Source organism: Harpia harpyja, chromosome 1 (assembly GCF_026419915.1).
Source record: "Harpia harpyja isolate bHarHar1 chromosome 1, bHarHar1 primary haplotype, whole genome shotgun sequence".
Taxonomy (NCBI): domain Eukaryota; kingdom Metazoa; phylum Chordata; class Aves; order Accipitriformes; family Accipitridae; genus Harpia; species Harpia harpyja.
This window is the reverse complement of record NC_068940.1, coordinates 98,745,098-98,762,020: the sequence shown is the minus strand read 5'-3', so window position 1 is coordinate 98,762,020 and position 16,923 is coordinate 98,745,098. Positions and strand designations below refer to the sequence as shown.

The 16,923-nt window shown below is 38.9% G+C and overlaps 1 protein-coding gene across 2 annotated transcripts in view; it reads right to left on the bottom strand.

The window, feature by feature from the left end:
- The window catches only part of PTPRN2 (protein tyrosine phosphatase receptor type N2), a 672,845-nt gene that overhangs the window by 230,112 nt on the left and 425,810 nt on the right, over window positions 1-16,923 (bottom strand). For both annotated transcript variants that reach the window (XM_052806687.1, XM_052806693.1), the window contains exon 12: window positions 11,303-11,367. In XM_052806687.1, the coding sequence (XP_052662647.1) occupies window positions 11,303-11,367 (65 nt within the window). The remainder of the gene's footprint in view (window positions 1-11,302; window positions 11,368-16,923) is intronic.

The window sequence follows — 16,923 nt, the reverse complement described above, 5'->3', positions numbered from 1 at the left end:
ACTTGCTAGTGCAGGTAGCACTAGAAAAATGGGCAAATCTTTCTTTTAGGAACAAATAATGGGATTTCCCAGAAAATATCTAACTACTTTACATTATCTGGCACCTGTGTGCCAGACACCTGTATGCTGCTGAACACCCATCTGCTATATATGCTACATGCATTTCTTTTCTTTTTTTTTAAGCTTGGCAAAGCAGTTGATTAGGAAGATAAAATCTCTGAAAAACATTTTGGACAAAGATGCCAGCACAGATTGTACAGTAAAAGATATCAGGTCTGCCAATACATGCGCACCACACTCTGCAGGCTGCTTATACTTGCCTCTCAATGATTTATTGCACAAATTACTGGAATTCTGAAAAAGTACAAGCCATATCTCCATATTTCTATTTGGTATAGATTTGACAATGAAAGGATGCAACCTCCTCAACTAGCGATATTTGCATTCTAGCTATTCTCTTTTCTTGGTCAGTAAGAATATCCTTTCTTTCAGAGCAGTCTCTGCTTATCTTTCCTTTCTGCTCTCTCCTGCTACAGGCAATATAGCTGAATGCTGCTGATATGACTTTTGTCCGGTTCCAAATCTAAAAAAGTTACGTTTTGTATGACAATTTCCACAGGAGTTAAATAAACTCACTGATGGTATTTTGAGTTTTGAAAGGACTGAGTCACACATTGCTTGTGTGTGCACGGTAGCTAGATGAAACTGTCTAGTGTCCAGTAGCCCTCACAACTCTGCTAGGTAGATCTCAGAAAAAACAATGCCCTTCCATGAAAGGATGTGCTTAAGAATATATTTAATTTATAAAAAAGGTCATAAACCCCCCAAGAAGTACAAGGAAGGACAAGATACTATGTACAACTACTGAGTTCAATAATAATAAAAAAAGTACGCCAAGGCAAACATTTCTTTTAGGGTGGACCAGATTTTCATACTAATGTAGACAAAAAAAAATCAAGAAATATTTTTAAGTGAATAATTTAACAGACAAGTATACTAATTGAACTTATTAACTGATATAGAAAGCACACTACTCTCACTTTTGGATAAACTGTGATACATTTTGTTCACATGATTTGTTTTTTATATGTTCTCCAGTTGGTAACTGCCTGACTCTTCCATTCAGTGCACAGCACACAAAATAGAAGTTAGCTCTTCAGGTTGTGCATATGCACGCACAGATACGTAGATACACACACAAAACCCTAAAGCAACGTACTGCACTTATCTTCTTCCCATTTTTAGATCATACATATTTCATTAAGCTTCATGCAGAGTGTCTTCTGATTTATGGTAATTGTCAACAAAAGCAAAAAATGCTGACAATTTTAACCCTGCAGTACTGAGGATTTAACTGGGATAAAATTAAAATGTTTAGGGGGAAAAAAACCCCCACAACACCCTAAGCCACTGGGAGCTTGACCCTTGAGATGTTGCCAATTTTTTATTTTATTTTATTGTGTTTGTTGTCTGTAGAGGCAGATGCCAGCAGCAACATCTGATGTACCGGACACCTCCAGTGTTATCCCAGCATGCTCATGGCCTGGAGGACTTGGAGTGAGACTAATTTCCATATCAAACCCAATTTAGATGAAACATCTTGGTTTAAAAAAAAAAAAAAAAAAGCCAGCGCATCAATAGCCCCTTGATTAGATTTTCATCTCCTGAGCAGACAAATATGAATATTTATTACCATGAATGCAGATTTCCCTCTTTCCATTGCTCTGATCTTGAATATTACCCACTGCTAATTTTTATGAAAATTTGGGCAACATAATGTTTTCACATAAACTGACAGTTCTTGAGATAATCCCGTTATTGTTTGGTGGGAAATGACAGTTTCCGCTTATTCATGTGTTAACGAGGGATTAAATATTGTTTTTCATCACCGTAATCTAAGATGGACTGGAAATTAAAATTCGAACATTGTGCATTAGCAGAGCTTTGAGGACCAGAATTTGTCTGCATTCGCTTAGTAGAGATCTGTAAATTAACAGTTTAACAATCAAGTGAAATCTGTATCATAAAAACAGCGTTGACGTTTGTAAAATGATGTAATTTCTCTACCTGCTAAAGGTAAAGAGCCAGAGAGAGAAATAGTTTGCAAAATGACATCCCTTTGCAAGAGCAAAGTGCACAGTGAACTGTTGTCAGCTGCAATGGTCCTTGGGCGTTAATGGACTAGGTCATTTTTCCGTGGCACAGAATCATGTCCCTTTTCCTTGTCATGGGTTCTGATACTCAAACACTTGATATGCTCAGATCACACTGAAAAATCGCTCTATGATAGATCTATCTGCAGTGCTAAAAGCAGTCATATTGACCCAGGAGCTGTTTTCATGCATGCCAAAATGCTGTGCTCATGCCCTATCCAGGTCTTGGTGTGCAGTCCATAGACACATATAAATCTTCACTGAAACGGGTGTTTTGCTGGAGCTGCAGTATATAGCTATAAAGGATCAGTTATCTCCTCAATGCTTGTGCCTAATGCCCAGCAATGTACCAAAGTGAAAATAGAGACCTATCAGTGACATTCTGCAGTTCATGAGCCATTACATTGCTGTTTCTACAGAAGCTTTGAGTTACAAATTCAGTTAAGTAGGTTTGCAATTCTATTAAAAAATCCCAATATTTCCCTTTGATACCAGTCAAAGTGCAAGCAAAACTAAAACTATGCTTAATCAAGGCAACTCAAACGTCTGCCTAACTAAACCTCAAAACTATCTCGTCAGGATAAATCTTGCTGATTCATGGAAAAAAGAGACAAAACTGAGCTTCAACAAAAGAAATTTAATAGGAATCCTCATGCTTAAATTTAGAACCTGGTTAAAAATATTCTGACTAAAATATGATTTTATATGTATAGCACATAAAGCCTTGCATTCTGAAGGATGCTGAAGTGATGGACATGCAGCAGCACTACAACAATGTTGCCTCGAAGGGTGGAAACTTAGTGATGTACAGGTGCAAAACTGTTCTGGGCAGGATGAATGCGAATGTGCCACCAAACCTTCAGCCTTCCCAGAAAGCAGGTCAGATCTTAAGTTATACAGCCTAGTACTACAAAACCTACAATAAATGGCACAGCAATTCTTGTAACTAGATAGAAAAAAAAATCACTACCTGCAGCTGAAGCTTTAATTCTAAGGAAAACATGTGCCTTAACACCGGTGCTCCAAAGCAGACCACACCGAAGCTGCCTGTTATGAATGGTCCCTGGCCTGGATCTTGCTTAGACTTGGAAGCAACACAGCCTAGAAGAGTACTAGTTGGCACAGGACACAATGTGAGTGACCATGCCAACAATTTAACAGTACAGATGAATGTGGGACCGTGGCAGGTTCTGTGCCCTATTCTTGCTTATTTTACTAACGCTGACGTAGCTGTAAGGCCCCTGATGCCAGGGATTCATACAGAAAGGTTGGATGTCTCACAGCTTGAATCTTAGCCCAAGACACTTACTGTCCTATGCTTACAGAACGAGAGCAGATATCCTGGTGAGTGGCTTTCCATGTCGACCTGGAGGGGAACATTTGCTGCCCAGGGACTGCTAGAGAGAGGGCTGAGAGACTGGGCTCTGCTATCTTTTCCTCTCCTCAAATAGTTAAATCTGTGTTTGAGATTGCTTGAAATCCATGTGTTCCTGCCAGGTTCAAGCTCTTGCCTCTGGAGGTGGAAGAATCTCCCTTCTCACAGTTTCTGACCAGCTCTATCACTCAAACTTCAGACAGTTAAACAGAATTTATTCTTAATCTACAGCTTCCCCAGCCAACCCATTATACCACTGAAGAATTTGTTTTCCTTTGAGTCATAATGAACTGGCTGCTGGTAGAGGGAGGATGCTGAATTTCATGAATCAGTAAGATATCTAGTACAAACAATCACATTCTCCTATGTGAAGACCCTACATATCTTCTTTATGAATATATCAAATGCAGGCTGCCAAATCATAGATAATAGCATTGATTTTTAAGCAGAATTACCCTGCAGTTTGCTTTATGTAGTCGGTGCTAGTATCTAAATCTCTTTTCTCTACAGATCTATAACGGTTTGTAAGGGAAACTTTGCTTTGAAAACAATGGCATGACACGGCCTAAAACCAAGACTAATCCTTAAAACAAACATATGCTACTTTTTTAACGGAACAATGTTAAAAAAGACAAAAAGGAACAACACTGGTAGGATGCATAAGTTCCTGAAGCCACAAGGCAAACCGTATCTTGTTTCATTTTACATGATACTGAATAAAAATTGAATTGCTGTAGTTGCCATGGCAACTGCCACATCACTTGGCACTTCTGCTCCTTTAAATCACACAGTGCTACTGTAAAGGAATTCATGAACCAACATGACACTTGAATACTTGTGCTTTTTATACTGTTTCAGGAGGAAAACATAAATCAATATACACTGATAGTTGTCTTTGAAAATCAGGTTTGTTGTATTTTTCTTAACATTATAATCTCCTCATTTCCTTGTCGTGTTCTTTAAAAATTTGTAAAGAAGGTGGAGGGCGTTGTCACAATCAGAGCACAAGAAAAGAAATTACTACTGACACCTGATTTCCAAACTGAAGCTGTGACCTGTCATTCAGATGTCAAAATACCTCTGCTATGCAATATTCAAATCAAATAGAGAAGATAAACATTGGAACTTTGCCCCTCCACAACCAGAGACGGTGTGATATGTGACAGAAGACAGTCTCAGTAGCATCCAGGCATCTCTTTAACTCTAAACTTATCAGTAGCTTAAAAGGAAAGCCTAACTACATACTTAGAGCTAAGCATATTCTAAACGTTTGCAGAGTTGGGGCCATGATTTATATTGTTTAGTATGTTCTGTATATAACATGTAGTCACAGAAGGTATACGACAAAATAATGTGGTAAAATGATATACATATTCATGCTGCATATTTTTTGTTTTTATTTTGCCATTTATTAACACTCTGGATGCAATTTATTTGAAAAGCAGCCCTCTAGTGGGCTATGTACCATAATGAATAGTTAATAAATAGCATTAACATTATCTCTAAATATTAGCTAAAACGCATTTTGCAAAAACATACAAGATCTTAAACAAATGAGCCATAGAGCTCCATCATTCTCTTTGGAGAAATTTAATGTTCTGTTTAGCTTTATTCCTTAAAGCTCTTGAAGCATTACTTCTAAACACTACTGTATGACTAACTTCTGATTAGCATCACTTTACTATACATGTATACTCACAAAACTGTAATAGTGAGATATTATTCACTGCCAGCAAAACTCCATAATAGTAGTATATTACTAGTAGCATGCTATGTAAAATATAATCTATGAATTTTTAAGGGTTACACAGCTTTAGAATCTTGAATCTGTGTGTGTGGGATAAAGTAAATCTTCCTCATTGTGCCTTCACCAAGAATATTTCTAGGATTGCACTCCTTAAAGTTTTTCATTTAATGATTACTTTTCTTAAAGTTACATGCCTTAAAGCAAAGAGCCCATCTGTGACCCGACACACGCCTTGCCCATAGCAACGTATGTTGCTCCAAAATTCCGTCCACCTGGAAATCTCTGTTCAACTGCTAATCAACACAGCCACAGTGATCAGCAAAAGCCAACAGTAAGAGCCGTCTGCAGGAACTCCAATCCCAGATCTCATGTAACAGGAAAAAATGAATTTGTTGATCTTTAAGCCTTGGGTTTTGTAGGAAAAGATGCTGAAAGCAGGCTCATGGAAAAAGTCCTCCCTGGTGTCCCCTGGTCTAAGAACACTTCCACTGTAATGCAGAGGTGTATTCCCTCATATGCACCTGTGCTTGGCTTCAGCCTAATTAGTTCTGGTAAGAGGAGGGTGGGTTTCAATGGAAGTTGAAAAACTTACCTGTAACTTGGGCTAAAACTTGAGTATTTGTGCATGCACAGCTGCTGTTCCTACACTGTGGTCAGTATCAGAGCTACCTTGGCTAAGTGATCCTGGGTATAGCATCCCTTTCTATCCCAGTGTACTTCTGGGCGCAATACCTGCTCCAGATCAGGAGCATTTGCTGATTGTCAAGATGTCACTGTAAGAAAGGCAGCTGGAGTAGATAAATCCCAGGCTAATTTAGTTTTTACAAGCCAAAAGCCAACCCTCAGCATTCTACCTAGTAGTCGGAGAGGATTGGAAGAAAGCTGACACCTTATTCTTCAACAATTGCAAATATTTGTCAAGTTCTACACTCGCTCCAGTTTTTTATGGATTTCCAATATCATTCTGGGTAAAATCTGGATACACAGGCATTAATGACAAAATTTGGCAACATTAAGGAAGATAACAAGTTAGAAATCTGACTCCTGCCTCAAAGAGGCTTGCACATCACTGGAAAGTCTGTCTTATCATGTCCTCTAGCTTCACTAGAATTTTTAAATGCAGATTTCTTTATTGTAGTAACATCACTTTATGCAACATCAACATAATTCTACACCTATCAAAATATCTATAAGTGAGAATATCCTGAAACATGTCAAAATATCACTGTGCTATTTTAGAACATCTAGAGGTATGGCAAAGTGTTCATTTGCATATATTTTGGGTTATTTCCATTTGGTTTAGAAAACTATTCTAATTCCTAAGGCTGCCCTATGAGAATCACGATTCAGATCCTACAAAGTTACAATTCCAGTGATGAGTGTATTTTGTGCAGCCCTACTGGGAAATTGAAAGAGTTAATTTAAAATAGTGTATTCCACAGTGGGTGCTGTTTTACCAGTTCAAGACAGAAACAGTGCCATTCCCTCAGTTTGTTTCAGGCCTCGATTCAGATAACTTATTATTCAAATCATAGACTCTTAGCCTCCAAAACCTGATCTGAATCATAACACTTTCCTGAGCCACCGAGAGCCTGACCTGTTATTCTGAAATTGTTGTTGAAAACAAATTTGAACCAAAAGCTGGATAAACAGTTATTTTTCCATGCCACAGTAACTGCATTTGAACCATTATTTGAAATTTTCTTAAACTGGGGCTGGACTTGAACCAGACCAACTCCGGTCACAGCCAAGCTCAGCATGGAATTGAACTGAAAAATACTGCGCGTTTATAATAATTCAAAAGTGCTTATGTGCAGAGAAAGAAGTGGTTAAGTTCCTAAAGGGTGTGGAAGGAATTCCAGGTTACTCAGTGACCTCCATGCAGGGCTGCGGTTCATGGTGCCTGCTGAGCTCCCTTGGGCTGGAGACCAGCTCCTGGGTAGAAGTCCAGTTGGACTAACTTTTGCATGGGACTGGGGCTCCCGACCCCGCTGAATCCTGAACTCGGCAGGAGTCAGGTGGAGCCGTGCTGCTGCTAAGGAGGCTTTCCCTCCATGTGAGACCAAATACTGTCCCCCAGATCTCGCAGGGGTGCTCAGCCAAGCAGAGGAACAAATTCAACTCTTATTTCTGCAAAATGCAATTGCTCGCATGGGTTTGGGAGACAGGAGAATGGAGTTGCAGGTCTTGCTTAAATGCTGTTCAGCTCTTCAGTTTTTTTACCAGTACTATGCCTCTTATGGTATTATGCAAATATACACATAGATAACACAACACTTACATTCATACCCTCACATACACTCAACGATAGGAGGTTCTTGAACTTCTGAAGATGACCTTAGGACTTCAGAGATTTATTTCATGTGTGGGAGATCAAAAGAAAATACCTCAAAGACAACAGCAGCTTCGTTGTATCTGAATAACCAAGAAGGTGTGAAAAGCTCATGATGAATTTGTGTGGTGCAAACATCATGCATGACAATGAGCCAAATAAATCTGGGAGGGCTACTGTATAGGAGCTTTAGAGCTGTTATAGGTGCTGGAAAACTCCAAACAGAAAATAAACATGTTAGGGAATATAATTCCAGAGGTAGTCAGTACTACAGCAATGCACACATCCTCAGGATTTCAATGTCGGCACCGGTTTTCTCTACAGCAGAGTTATTCCTGGTTTTCTAGTACAACAGCCTTCTCACAAACAAGATAGGTGCCAAAATAATTAGCACTTTAAGAGTGATACACAGCACATCAAACTCAATCCAGCTCTCTGGATCCCTGGACTGTTGAATATTCTGCTGGCAAATGTTAATGTTGAGGTAGATACGCTTTGGGAGTACAAGTAAGGGTCTGTTGTTCCAGAATGACCTGAAAGAAGCTCTGCTTACCCACAGTCCAGACAATGCTTTGCACTATATTATCTAAACCTTCCCATGAAACGTATAGAACTTTTAAATCAACATCGTGACACATGAGCAGCTTCTGACATTGCAGCTTAGGAACTCATTTTTAATCCTGCTAAAGCAAAGCCTACCCTACATTGACACAATGCAGCTAACCTCAGCTCCATCCAAAAAACTCACTGAAGCTGTGGAAATCTTTCACATGACATAAAGATGATGAAGTGTATTGTAGCTGTGGTAGACTCCAGACCCGTGTTGTTAATGACTACATAGCACATGTTTATGCAGTGACATAAAAGCAATTTATCAGCCCTCCCCAGACTTGACTGAAGGGCTCAGTAAGCTTGGTGTGAATTTTATAATCTGTTGTTGCTTTCGAAATGCTTTTCTTGAGATAGAGAGAGAAAGTGAGAGATTGAGGAGCTCCAAAAAGCATTTCTCCTCTCCACAGAGAAAGAGACGGTTTCCTTCTACTGCACCCAAGGCCTGGGTAGTCACTGGTGTCTACACATTTCTTTCTGAGGCACAAATCCTGTTATCATAGATCAATACCTGAAAGAGATTCCACTGTCCAGAGCAACACATGAATTATTGCTGAGCTTAGAACAGTTCCTGCATTTGTTTATACAGCTGCTCCATTTGCCACTAGTATCTCAGCTATATTTCTCTTGAGCTATCTGAGATATGAAACTTGCCATGCAAAATTAATCCTTTTTATTTTACAGTCCTGCAAGTGAAGAATATATATTCATTAACTTTGTCATGAATCTGACCTACTGTCCAAACAAAAATGTCATTTCTCATTCTGAAACTAAAGAGTTTTTTCTAAGTACTTTTGATTTGAGCATCTTAACTTTGGTTTACAGTTAGCATTACATATAATTCCATTCCTTCAGTGTGAAGAAAAAGAAATCCTTATTCAACAAAAGGCTCCTTCACTATGTTAAAATACATATTTTCTATTATTTTAACACTGTTAAACACCAGGGTGAATCAAAAACAAACAGCAAAACTGGATTAACATAGTTAGATTTAACCTGAAATAGCCTGAATCTGATATCCTCTCAACAAAGAAACAGCTTGGTTACAGCACTCCATTATTTTTCATGTAGGTGAGACTGCAGAAATGTATTCATTATGTACACAATCATATCTGATAAGACTTAGAAAGCGGAATGTACACAGCTGGGAGAATTCACATCCAACAAAATATATAAGCAGCTGAATAAATGTTCTTCCATCACCTTAATGTTCCAAACCACTTGGTTCTTTCGCTGCTGATCACCATATCTCAGATGTAACCTGGAATTTATTTAGGCTGAAATGTCTGCTTCCCTTCAGTTAATTCATTTTCACTTTTTGCCTTTTAAAAATACATATTTGGCAGAGTGTAAAGCACAATCTTCTGTCAAAGTCTTTATTAATCCAAGTAGCATCACCAGTTTTTTTAAAAGCTATGATAGCCTAAATATATGGGAAGTGAGTTCTGCAGTGACTTTTACTAAACCAAGCACAAGAACCAAACTAGGGTGATTTCTAGCCTAAGAACTTGTTCATTTTTCCAGTTCTAAAAATAGAACTGGAAATTTTAAGACCAGCTGGTCTTAAAAAAAGCTAGGATACCCTCAAGGCTGTATCTCCAGTACATCCTTAGACTACCATGGTTACAACAACCCTATTACTCCAATGTGGATTAATGACGCATTTAACAGGTGACAACTTCTTGCATTTCAAATATCTGAAAGTGCTTTCTTTCTCCATTGATGACATATAAGATAACAATTCATTTAACAGTAAGTATCTGAAGTGAAGTGGGCTTTCGTTTTCCAGCCGACTTTGAAGTCAACTGGAATCCATTCAATGACTGGAATTGGACAAAATACATGGAAGTATTTCATTAGCATAAGAACTCCCGTTGGGTAAAATTCTACTGAATGTGGCTTCCATAGTCTGTGCCACAGTCCTGGTTCTCCTGTTATTTAGCAGAAAACAGGGCTTGCGGATAGCGCAAACACAAGCTTCACTCTGGCTGGAAGTCAGGACACAGCCTGAGGTGCACAGCCATGCTCCAGGATACACTTCCCAGCTCTTGAGGTTATGCACCCTTGAGAACCTCAACTAGTTAAATCAGCTCCAGTTAAGGAGAGACACTGGCTTTCATTTTCTGATGATTTCACCTATGTTTGTTTCCAAGTTCTAATTCTTACAGCTTTGACCCTGAGCATCTCAGCAGTTCTCAGTGTTGGTACCTCTTCAGAACCAAGTCTTTTAATAATGTGAATAAAGTTACACAAAGAACCTCAGAAATCCCAGCAAGTTAAGTTCTTAGGTGTGAACTGATAAAAATTAGAAATATCAAAAAAATGATAATCAGTAAAAAAAGAAAAAAAAAGTAAATTCCTTCAGTATATTACAAGTTAGTAATTCATTATTCTTAATACTGAGAATAATGTAATCACAAGAAAAAGGCATTTGTCTAGTCCTGTGAGCATTCACCACTAGCAAAATTACTTAAATGAAAAAGGAAAAAAAAGATAACTGTGTACACAAAATTAGCACGAGAATTAGCAATCAACTGTAGTTCATACAAGGTTCTTAGCAGATAGCATCATCTTTATTAATAAATGATGAACTGCTTAGTGGAGTTTTTGCTTAGTGATATCACCAGTATAACAGACACATGTTTTATTTATGTTTCAAGTTACATCCAAAATAAGCAAGTCATTCACTGTTAGATTCTCTCTAACATCTGAAGACTCTTTACCCCAAATTTAAACTTTCATTGATCTGGATGAGATAGCACTCCATCAAAACCAAGGGGAATAATACGACGACTTCAGTTGCTGTACTCATCTTTGGGGATTTTGTTCCTGTGATACAACAAAGCAAAAAACTGCATTTCTTAAAGCCGGCTGCACTTTTCTCATAAGGATGGTATTTTTTTCTCTGTGGGATACAGTGCTATTTGTGCAGCAGATTGTATTTTGACAGATGCAACTGTATCATAAAAAGGCCCTTAGCACTATCAGGCTGGTAGCTCACAAACGTTCATGAGCTCCAGGATTTCTTAAAAAAACCCCCAAATTAAAATCTTTTTGAGAGTGTAAAATGCCCCCAAGCCACTTACCTCCCCCACACCAGTCTGCAGAATTTTCAGTCCAGTTGTTTTTTCAAGCTTCTCTTTGTTTATAGCTGTAAGGAAAATTAAGATTGAAAGAGTTACAGGAAAGCTGGAATATGGATGAATTTGCAGCATGTACAACATAAGCAACCTTCTTTCCTCCATCAATAAATTCATGAGAGTTCCTACCTATGCCATCTATGGAATATCTTACCCTGACAGCAACTCTGCTGGTCAGTTTTTTGAATGCATAGGTATGCCCTTAATTGTTCATTATTATGTGAAAAGAAAGCCAAACTAATTCTAGTCCCCTTGTATACAAAGTATCAAAAATATTTAACACATATACACAACGTGTCTGGAAAGTTCTCTTCAGTGGAAACTTTCCACTGTCTTCCTTGCAGTGAAGAGCAGAGCAGCACCTTACCATTACAACAGCACTGTCACTGTGCAGGACATTTCACAACAAATACAGACTCTTACCTAGCAGGTAAGATAAATAGTTTATTTCACAACATAGGGATGCAATGCACAATGTTTTCTTTTTTGAAATTTAGTTTTCTCCTATTTATCGTCTTCCGTATCAGTAAAAGCATTCAAAACAAAACCAAAGTAATGCAGCATAAAAAAGCTAAATGCAAAATAGGGCTAGTAATCACTAAGACTACATCTATACTTGCAACCCAAACATGCCCAGGGCATGAACTTGAGCACTGTCTTACCATTACCCATACTTCTAAACCATTACTATGGTCTTTACATGACTTTGACCTTTGCCCGCTAGTGTTCTCACAAAACAATGCCCAACTACCGTTCTGGGGACAGCACAAGGATGAGATTATTCCCAGCTGGGGGTATGGGTAAGGTCATCCCATTTTGCATGGGAAGACTTTAACCTTCTGGATGCAAACTGTGTCAGTTGGGCTCATGGCCAAAACCCAGGCACCTGGCTTGATTTATTTATGAGTAGAAATGAAGCCTTGCAGCCTTGTTAAACTCTCCTCCCTTTAGCCGTCTAGTCATTGACTATGTAATCCAAGTGAGTCATCTACGTTCTCTCTGCAGGCAATGGAAAGGGATGGACATTTAATGCGATGAGTCATGCCACATAACTTACACACATCTGCAGGCACCTATCTCTTTCCTTTGATTACGGACCCAGTTTGGCTAGACTCGGCTTCTCAATTTAAGTTGCCTAAAGGAAACATTCCTACCAGAAAGGACAAGAAGTATGCTGGAACATATCGTACACTGCAAATTTACAGAAAAATACTGAAAGGAATTAATATATTTTTCTTTCATTTGTGAAAAATACTCCTCAATTGTTGGCGTTCGAAACATATTCAAAACAGTTCAGATTGCAGCAGACAATTCTCAGAAGCAATATTATTGTGAACTGATACTTTATTTAGTTTGTCCAAAGTGCAACACAAATGACTCACATTTATTTCAGAGGCAAGTCTTATCATTAGGGCTCAATCTCATCTCATATATCCAAAATGTGGAAAGCTTTTGGTAAGAGTTTGTATGTGCAAAGACTCAAGAAGTGAAACCTCAAGGAATTCTAATACAGACAAACTTTTCTAACTGCCTTCAGCAAGGGATGAATATTGCCTGTGATTTAAATGGAGAGGAAAGTTCTGTCCACCTTTTAGACCCACACAGCTTTATTTTTGCTTCTTTTTAATATGCTACTGATTAAGCAGATAGGAACATGGAGTCCCAAGCTAAGAAAGCTTAAAGGTTTTTCTGGATGGCAGCCTAAAAACTGCATACAATGCTCATATACTTAATACTTATGCCATGCTTTACATATTCACAAACGTATTTATTCCACCTGGAGTCACAGGGACCACACAAGAAGGAGATTTGCCTAGACCACGTGATTTGAGGCTACATTTTCACTGTGTTGTATAGGTTGTGCGGTATGAATTTCCCCAAACTAAGTAAATCTTTGCTAACGAGCTTGATTTTCAGCCTTGAGATAGACTCTGGACTATGTTGCTTCACTGATGGCTGATGACCTGCCATGTCAGGTAACAACATTCTCCCTTTTGGATGAGCCATTTTGTTGCAAAGGTGTGCCATGCTACCACGCTGGCTGCCTCACACCCAGCATGCACATTAAAGGCAGTTTTCTACCAAATACAAAACTTCAGAAGATTTATAAACACAGAAAGCTCCACAGCCTCCTTCAAAGAAATTGAATGGTCCAACAAATGATTCTTTGGTAGCTTAGGATAAAGAAAAATGCACAGCAGAGTGGCTGCAAAATAAATAAGTAAACAACAAGGCTAACATCCCAGTGTGCAATTTCCTACCACATGAACAGTTAATAGAAAATATTGGCTCTGCTGAATCACTGACTTTTATAATTACTATTACATATTTGACCTCCTTTTTATAGGTTTCCTGCAGACTTTAATTATTGAAGCTTTGATATTAAAAAACAAAAAAAAGTTTACTTAACACCCCTCTTCCCCCTTGATATTGGCTAAAACACAAAGGACAGCTCTGACAGCCACGCTAACATAAACCCTGCCAAAATTAGGAGGCATGAAGGCATGACGTGTTATTGATTAAATCATAACGTGAAAATGGTCAAGCTAAGGCACCGCCAGATTGCAGGGAGAGACACAGCAGACAGTCTCTGGCATGTTCAGGAGCGTATTTTAGCTAACCTTGAACTCCACAAGCAGTTCAGGAAGGTCAAGAAATTCTGTCAAAAACGGTGGTGCTGAAGCTGAAGCATCAACTACATATCAAGCAGCTGCTTCAAGCTGCTGAACAGTGAATATAACTACTTAACTTTTCTATGCATAACTATAATTGAGAACTTAAGACAATAAAACATAGTCAATAGCCTATCGATAGATGAGGAAGAAATAGTGGGAAAATAAATTCAGATATTAAGTCTTATGAGGAGCGGCTGAGGGAGCTGTTTAGTCTGGAGAAGAGGCAGCCAAGGGGAGACCTCATCGCTCTCTACAACTACCTGAAAGGGGGTTGTAGTGAGGTGGGTGCTGGTCTCTTCTGTCAGGTGGCTGGAGATAGGACGAGAGGACATGGCCTCAAGTTGCAGCAAGGGAGATTTAGGTTGGATATTAGGAAAAATTTCTTTACTGAGAGGGTTGTCAGACATTGGAATGGGCTGCCCAGGGAAGTGGTTGAGTCACCATCCCTGGAGGTATTCAAAAAGCGCGTAGACAAGGTACTCCAGAACATGGTTTAGTGGGCATGGATGATGGTTGGACTCGATGATCTTGAAGGTCTTTTCCAACCTAAATGATTCTATGATTCTATGATTCTATTAAGAACAAGCTACTAATCCTTTGAAAATTGCCCTAAGTTTTTTTAAAGTATTTTAGTGTACTACCTGCTAACTTTTATTCCAGTACAAATATACAGCAGATGATGTTTCTCTTGCAAATTTTATGAACTGGAAATGATAATTCTGGGTAACATGTTATATTGCTCATTCCATCAAAGTTGATTTTTTTATGGCCACAGTTTTAAATCCTGAAATACTAATGGAGAACTGACAAACTCATCAGCAGAGGCATAATAAAAACAGCTATTCAAAAAAAAGCAAAAAAAAAAAAAACCCCAACCCAGTTAGCAACATATAAATCCCTTTTTTAATCTTCCACTGAAACAAAAAGGGCTTCCAAACACACAAAAAAGGAGGCCTTTAAATTAAATTCACTAGATGAAGGATATGCAAATTACCTGAAGAAGCGGAGCCCTATAATGTTCTCAAAATTCTGCAATAGCCTGTTTAATTAGGATTTTAATTTATCAGAATAATTCTTTGCACTTGACAATTTATGCAGTATTCCATATAATTAAGCACGTAGCTACAGTGGAATAATTTTGCCTACTCTCTGTATACCAGTTATTTTAACCTGAAAGAATCCGTGGAAGTCTCTTCTGTGATCTAAATTACAATGGGGACAACTTAATGGCTTTGCTCTATTAGAGAGCACGATGAGGGTGTTACTGAGTGTTTAAGGGTAGGGATTGTCACTGTTCATAGTCTTCACTAACCTGAAGGAGGTCTGATGTGTTTTCTGAGGGCTAACATTTATTTCCTTTAGCAAAGTTATCTGTCAGGAATTTGAGCGTCTAGTTTTGTAGTTGGCAGGTTTAACCTTAGAGTCCATCGGTTATTAGGAGAAGCAAGTTATGGAGGGCTTCGAGCAGACCTCCACGCTCATTATAGCACTTCTGGAAGAAGGAAGCCCTGAGAAATAAGTGGTTTACAAAGGTTAGCTATAAAGCAGGTTGCCAAGTACAACCGCACCCTCCGGTTTACTCGTGGGAGCGCACACCGGCACAAGCGAGACGAGGGAAGGGTTTTTTGCAGGAGGCTTCCTCGGTCTGTCTCCTGTGCTGCTGCAGGATTTACCTGCTCCAGAGAAGAAACCATCCTTAGATATGAATGGTATTTGTGGGAAGATGGTGTGACTCACAAGGAAACCTTATTTTTCTGCTGTGAATCTGACTTTGAGGGTGTGCTGTAATTAACTAAATGAAGGAAAAAAAAAGTACTTACAGACATATGATTCCCCTGACCTCTATTACATGCCCATTTTAGAATGAGCCAATTCCTGCCCTAGACTCACTAACTATATTGACTGGACCTCTAGTCAAAAAAGTGATGGAGGGCAATTAATTCAGATTTACTGTAGGCCGTCAGATGAATTCTACAACAACTGTCTTCTTCCCATCAGCTTGTTGCGAAGGTCCTTTCATAGAGCCACATTCAGAAGAATTTCATTTACTTTCCCCTCTTTGAGGAAAGGAAAGGGAAAAGGAGGAAGGGAAATCCAGAGAGATAGTAAGTGTTTATTACAGCTTTTAACTTTTTAACAAGTTTCCCAAATCTAAGATAAGCAGACGTTGCATTATTTACATCAAGTTAGTCTTTGCTTTCTCCTCCCCTACAAAGAACCCCATGATTATATGGAAAGCTTCTTCACAGGGTGGACCAGAAAGACCACCTTTATGTTTGGCAGACCCACGCACTGTGCTGTGCATGTACATAGCAGATGCTAAAACCTTTGTCCCTTGCAATTCAAGGAAAATGGATTCCCATAATATTTGGGTGCTCTCCCTGCTGAGAAGAACACAATCCCAGAATAAACCTGCCTTTGCACAGTCAATGCACCTCCTGAAACTGCTGAGACATTCACACCACTAAATGAGAATGGGACAGAGGAAAACCACAGTTGGTTCAGTGCTGCCTAAGTCTTTTCCCTACAGAACAACCCAATGTTACATAGGTTTTCCCCTCGTTTTCCCCCACCTCATTCACTTTCCTTTGTTGCAAGTAATTAAAAAGTACTTTAATGAACATTGAATTAGATACTTAGGTACCACCATGTTCAGAAGAACATACTTTCTGGAATACAAGTTAAAATGTCCCTGACTTTGGCATATGTCTACAGGGTGGTGTGTCCAGCCCTGGGCATTTCTTCCAGGGTCTACAGCCTGTGAATCTGTAACTCCTCTCCCTGGGCAGGAATAGCATCAGGCTGTTAATAAAAAAGTCAAAAACACAACGTGAGCATTCAAAATGCTCCAGCTTGAAACAAAAATGACTAACTCAGGTGGCCAGATACAAG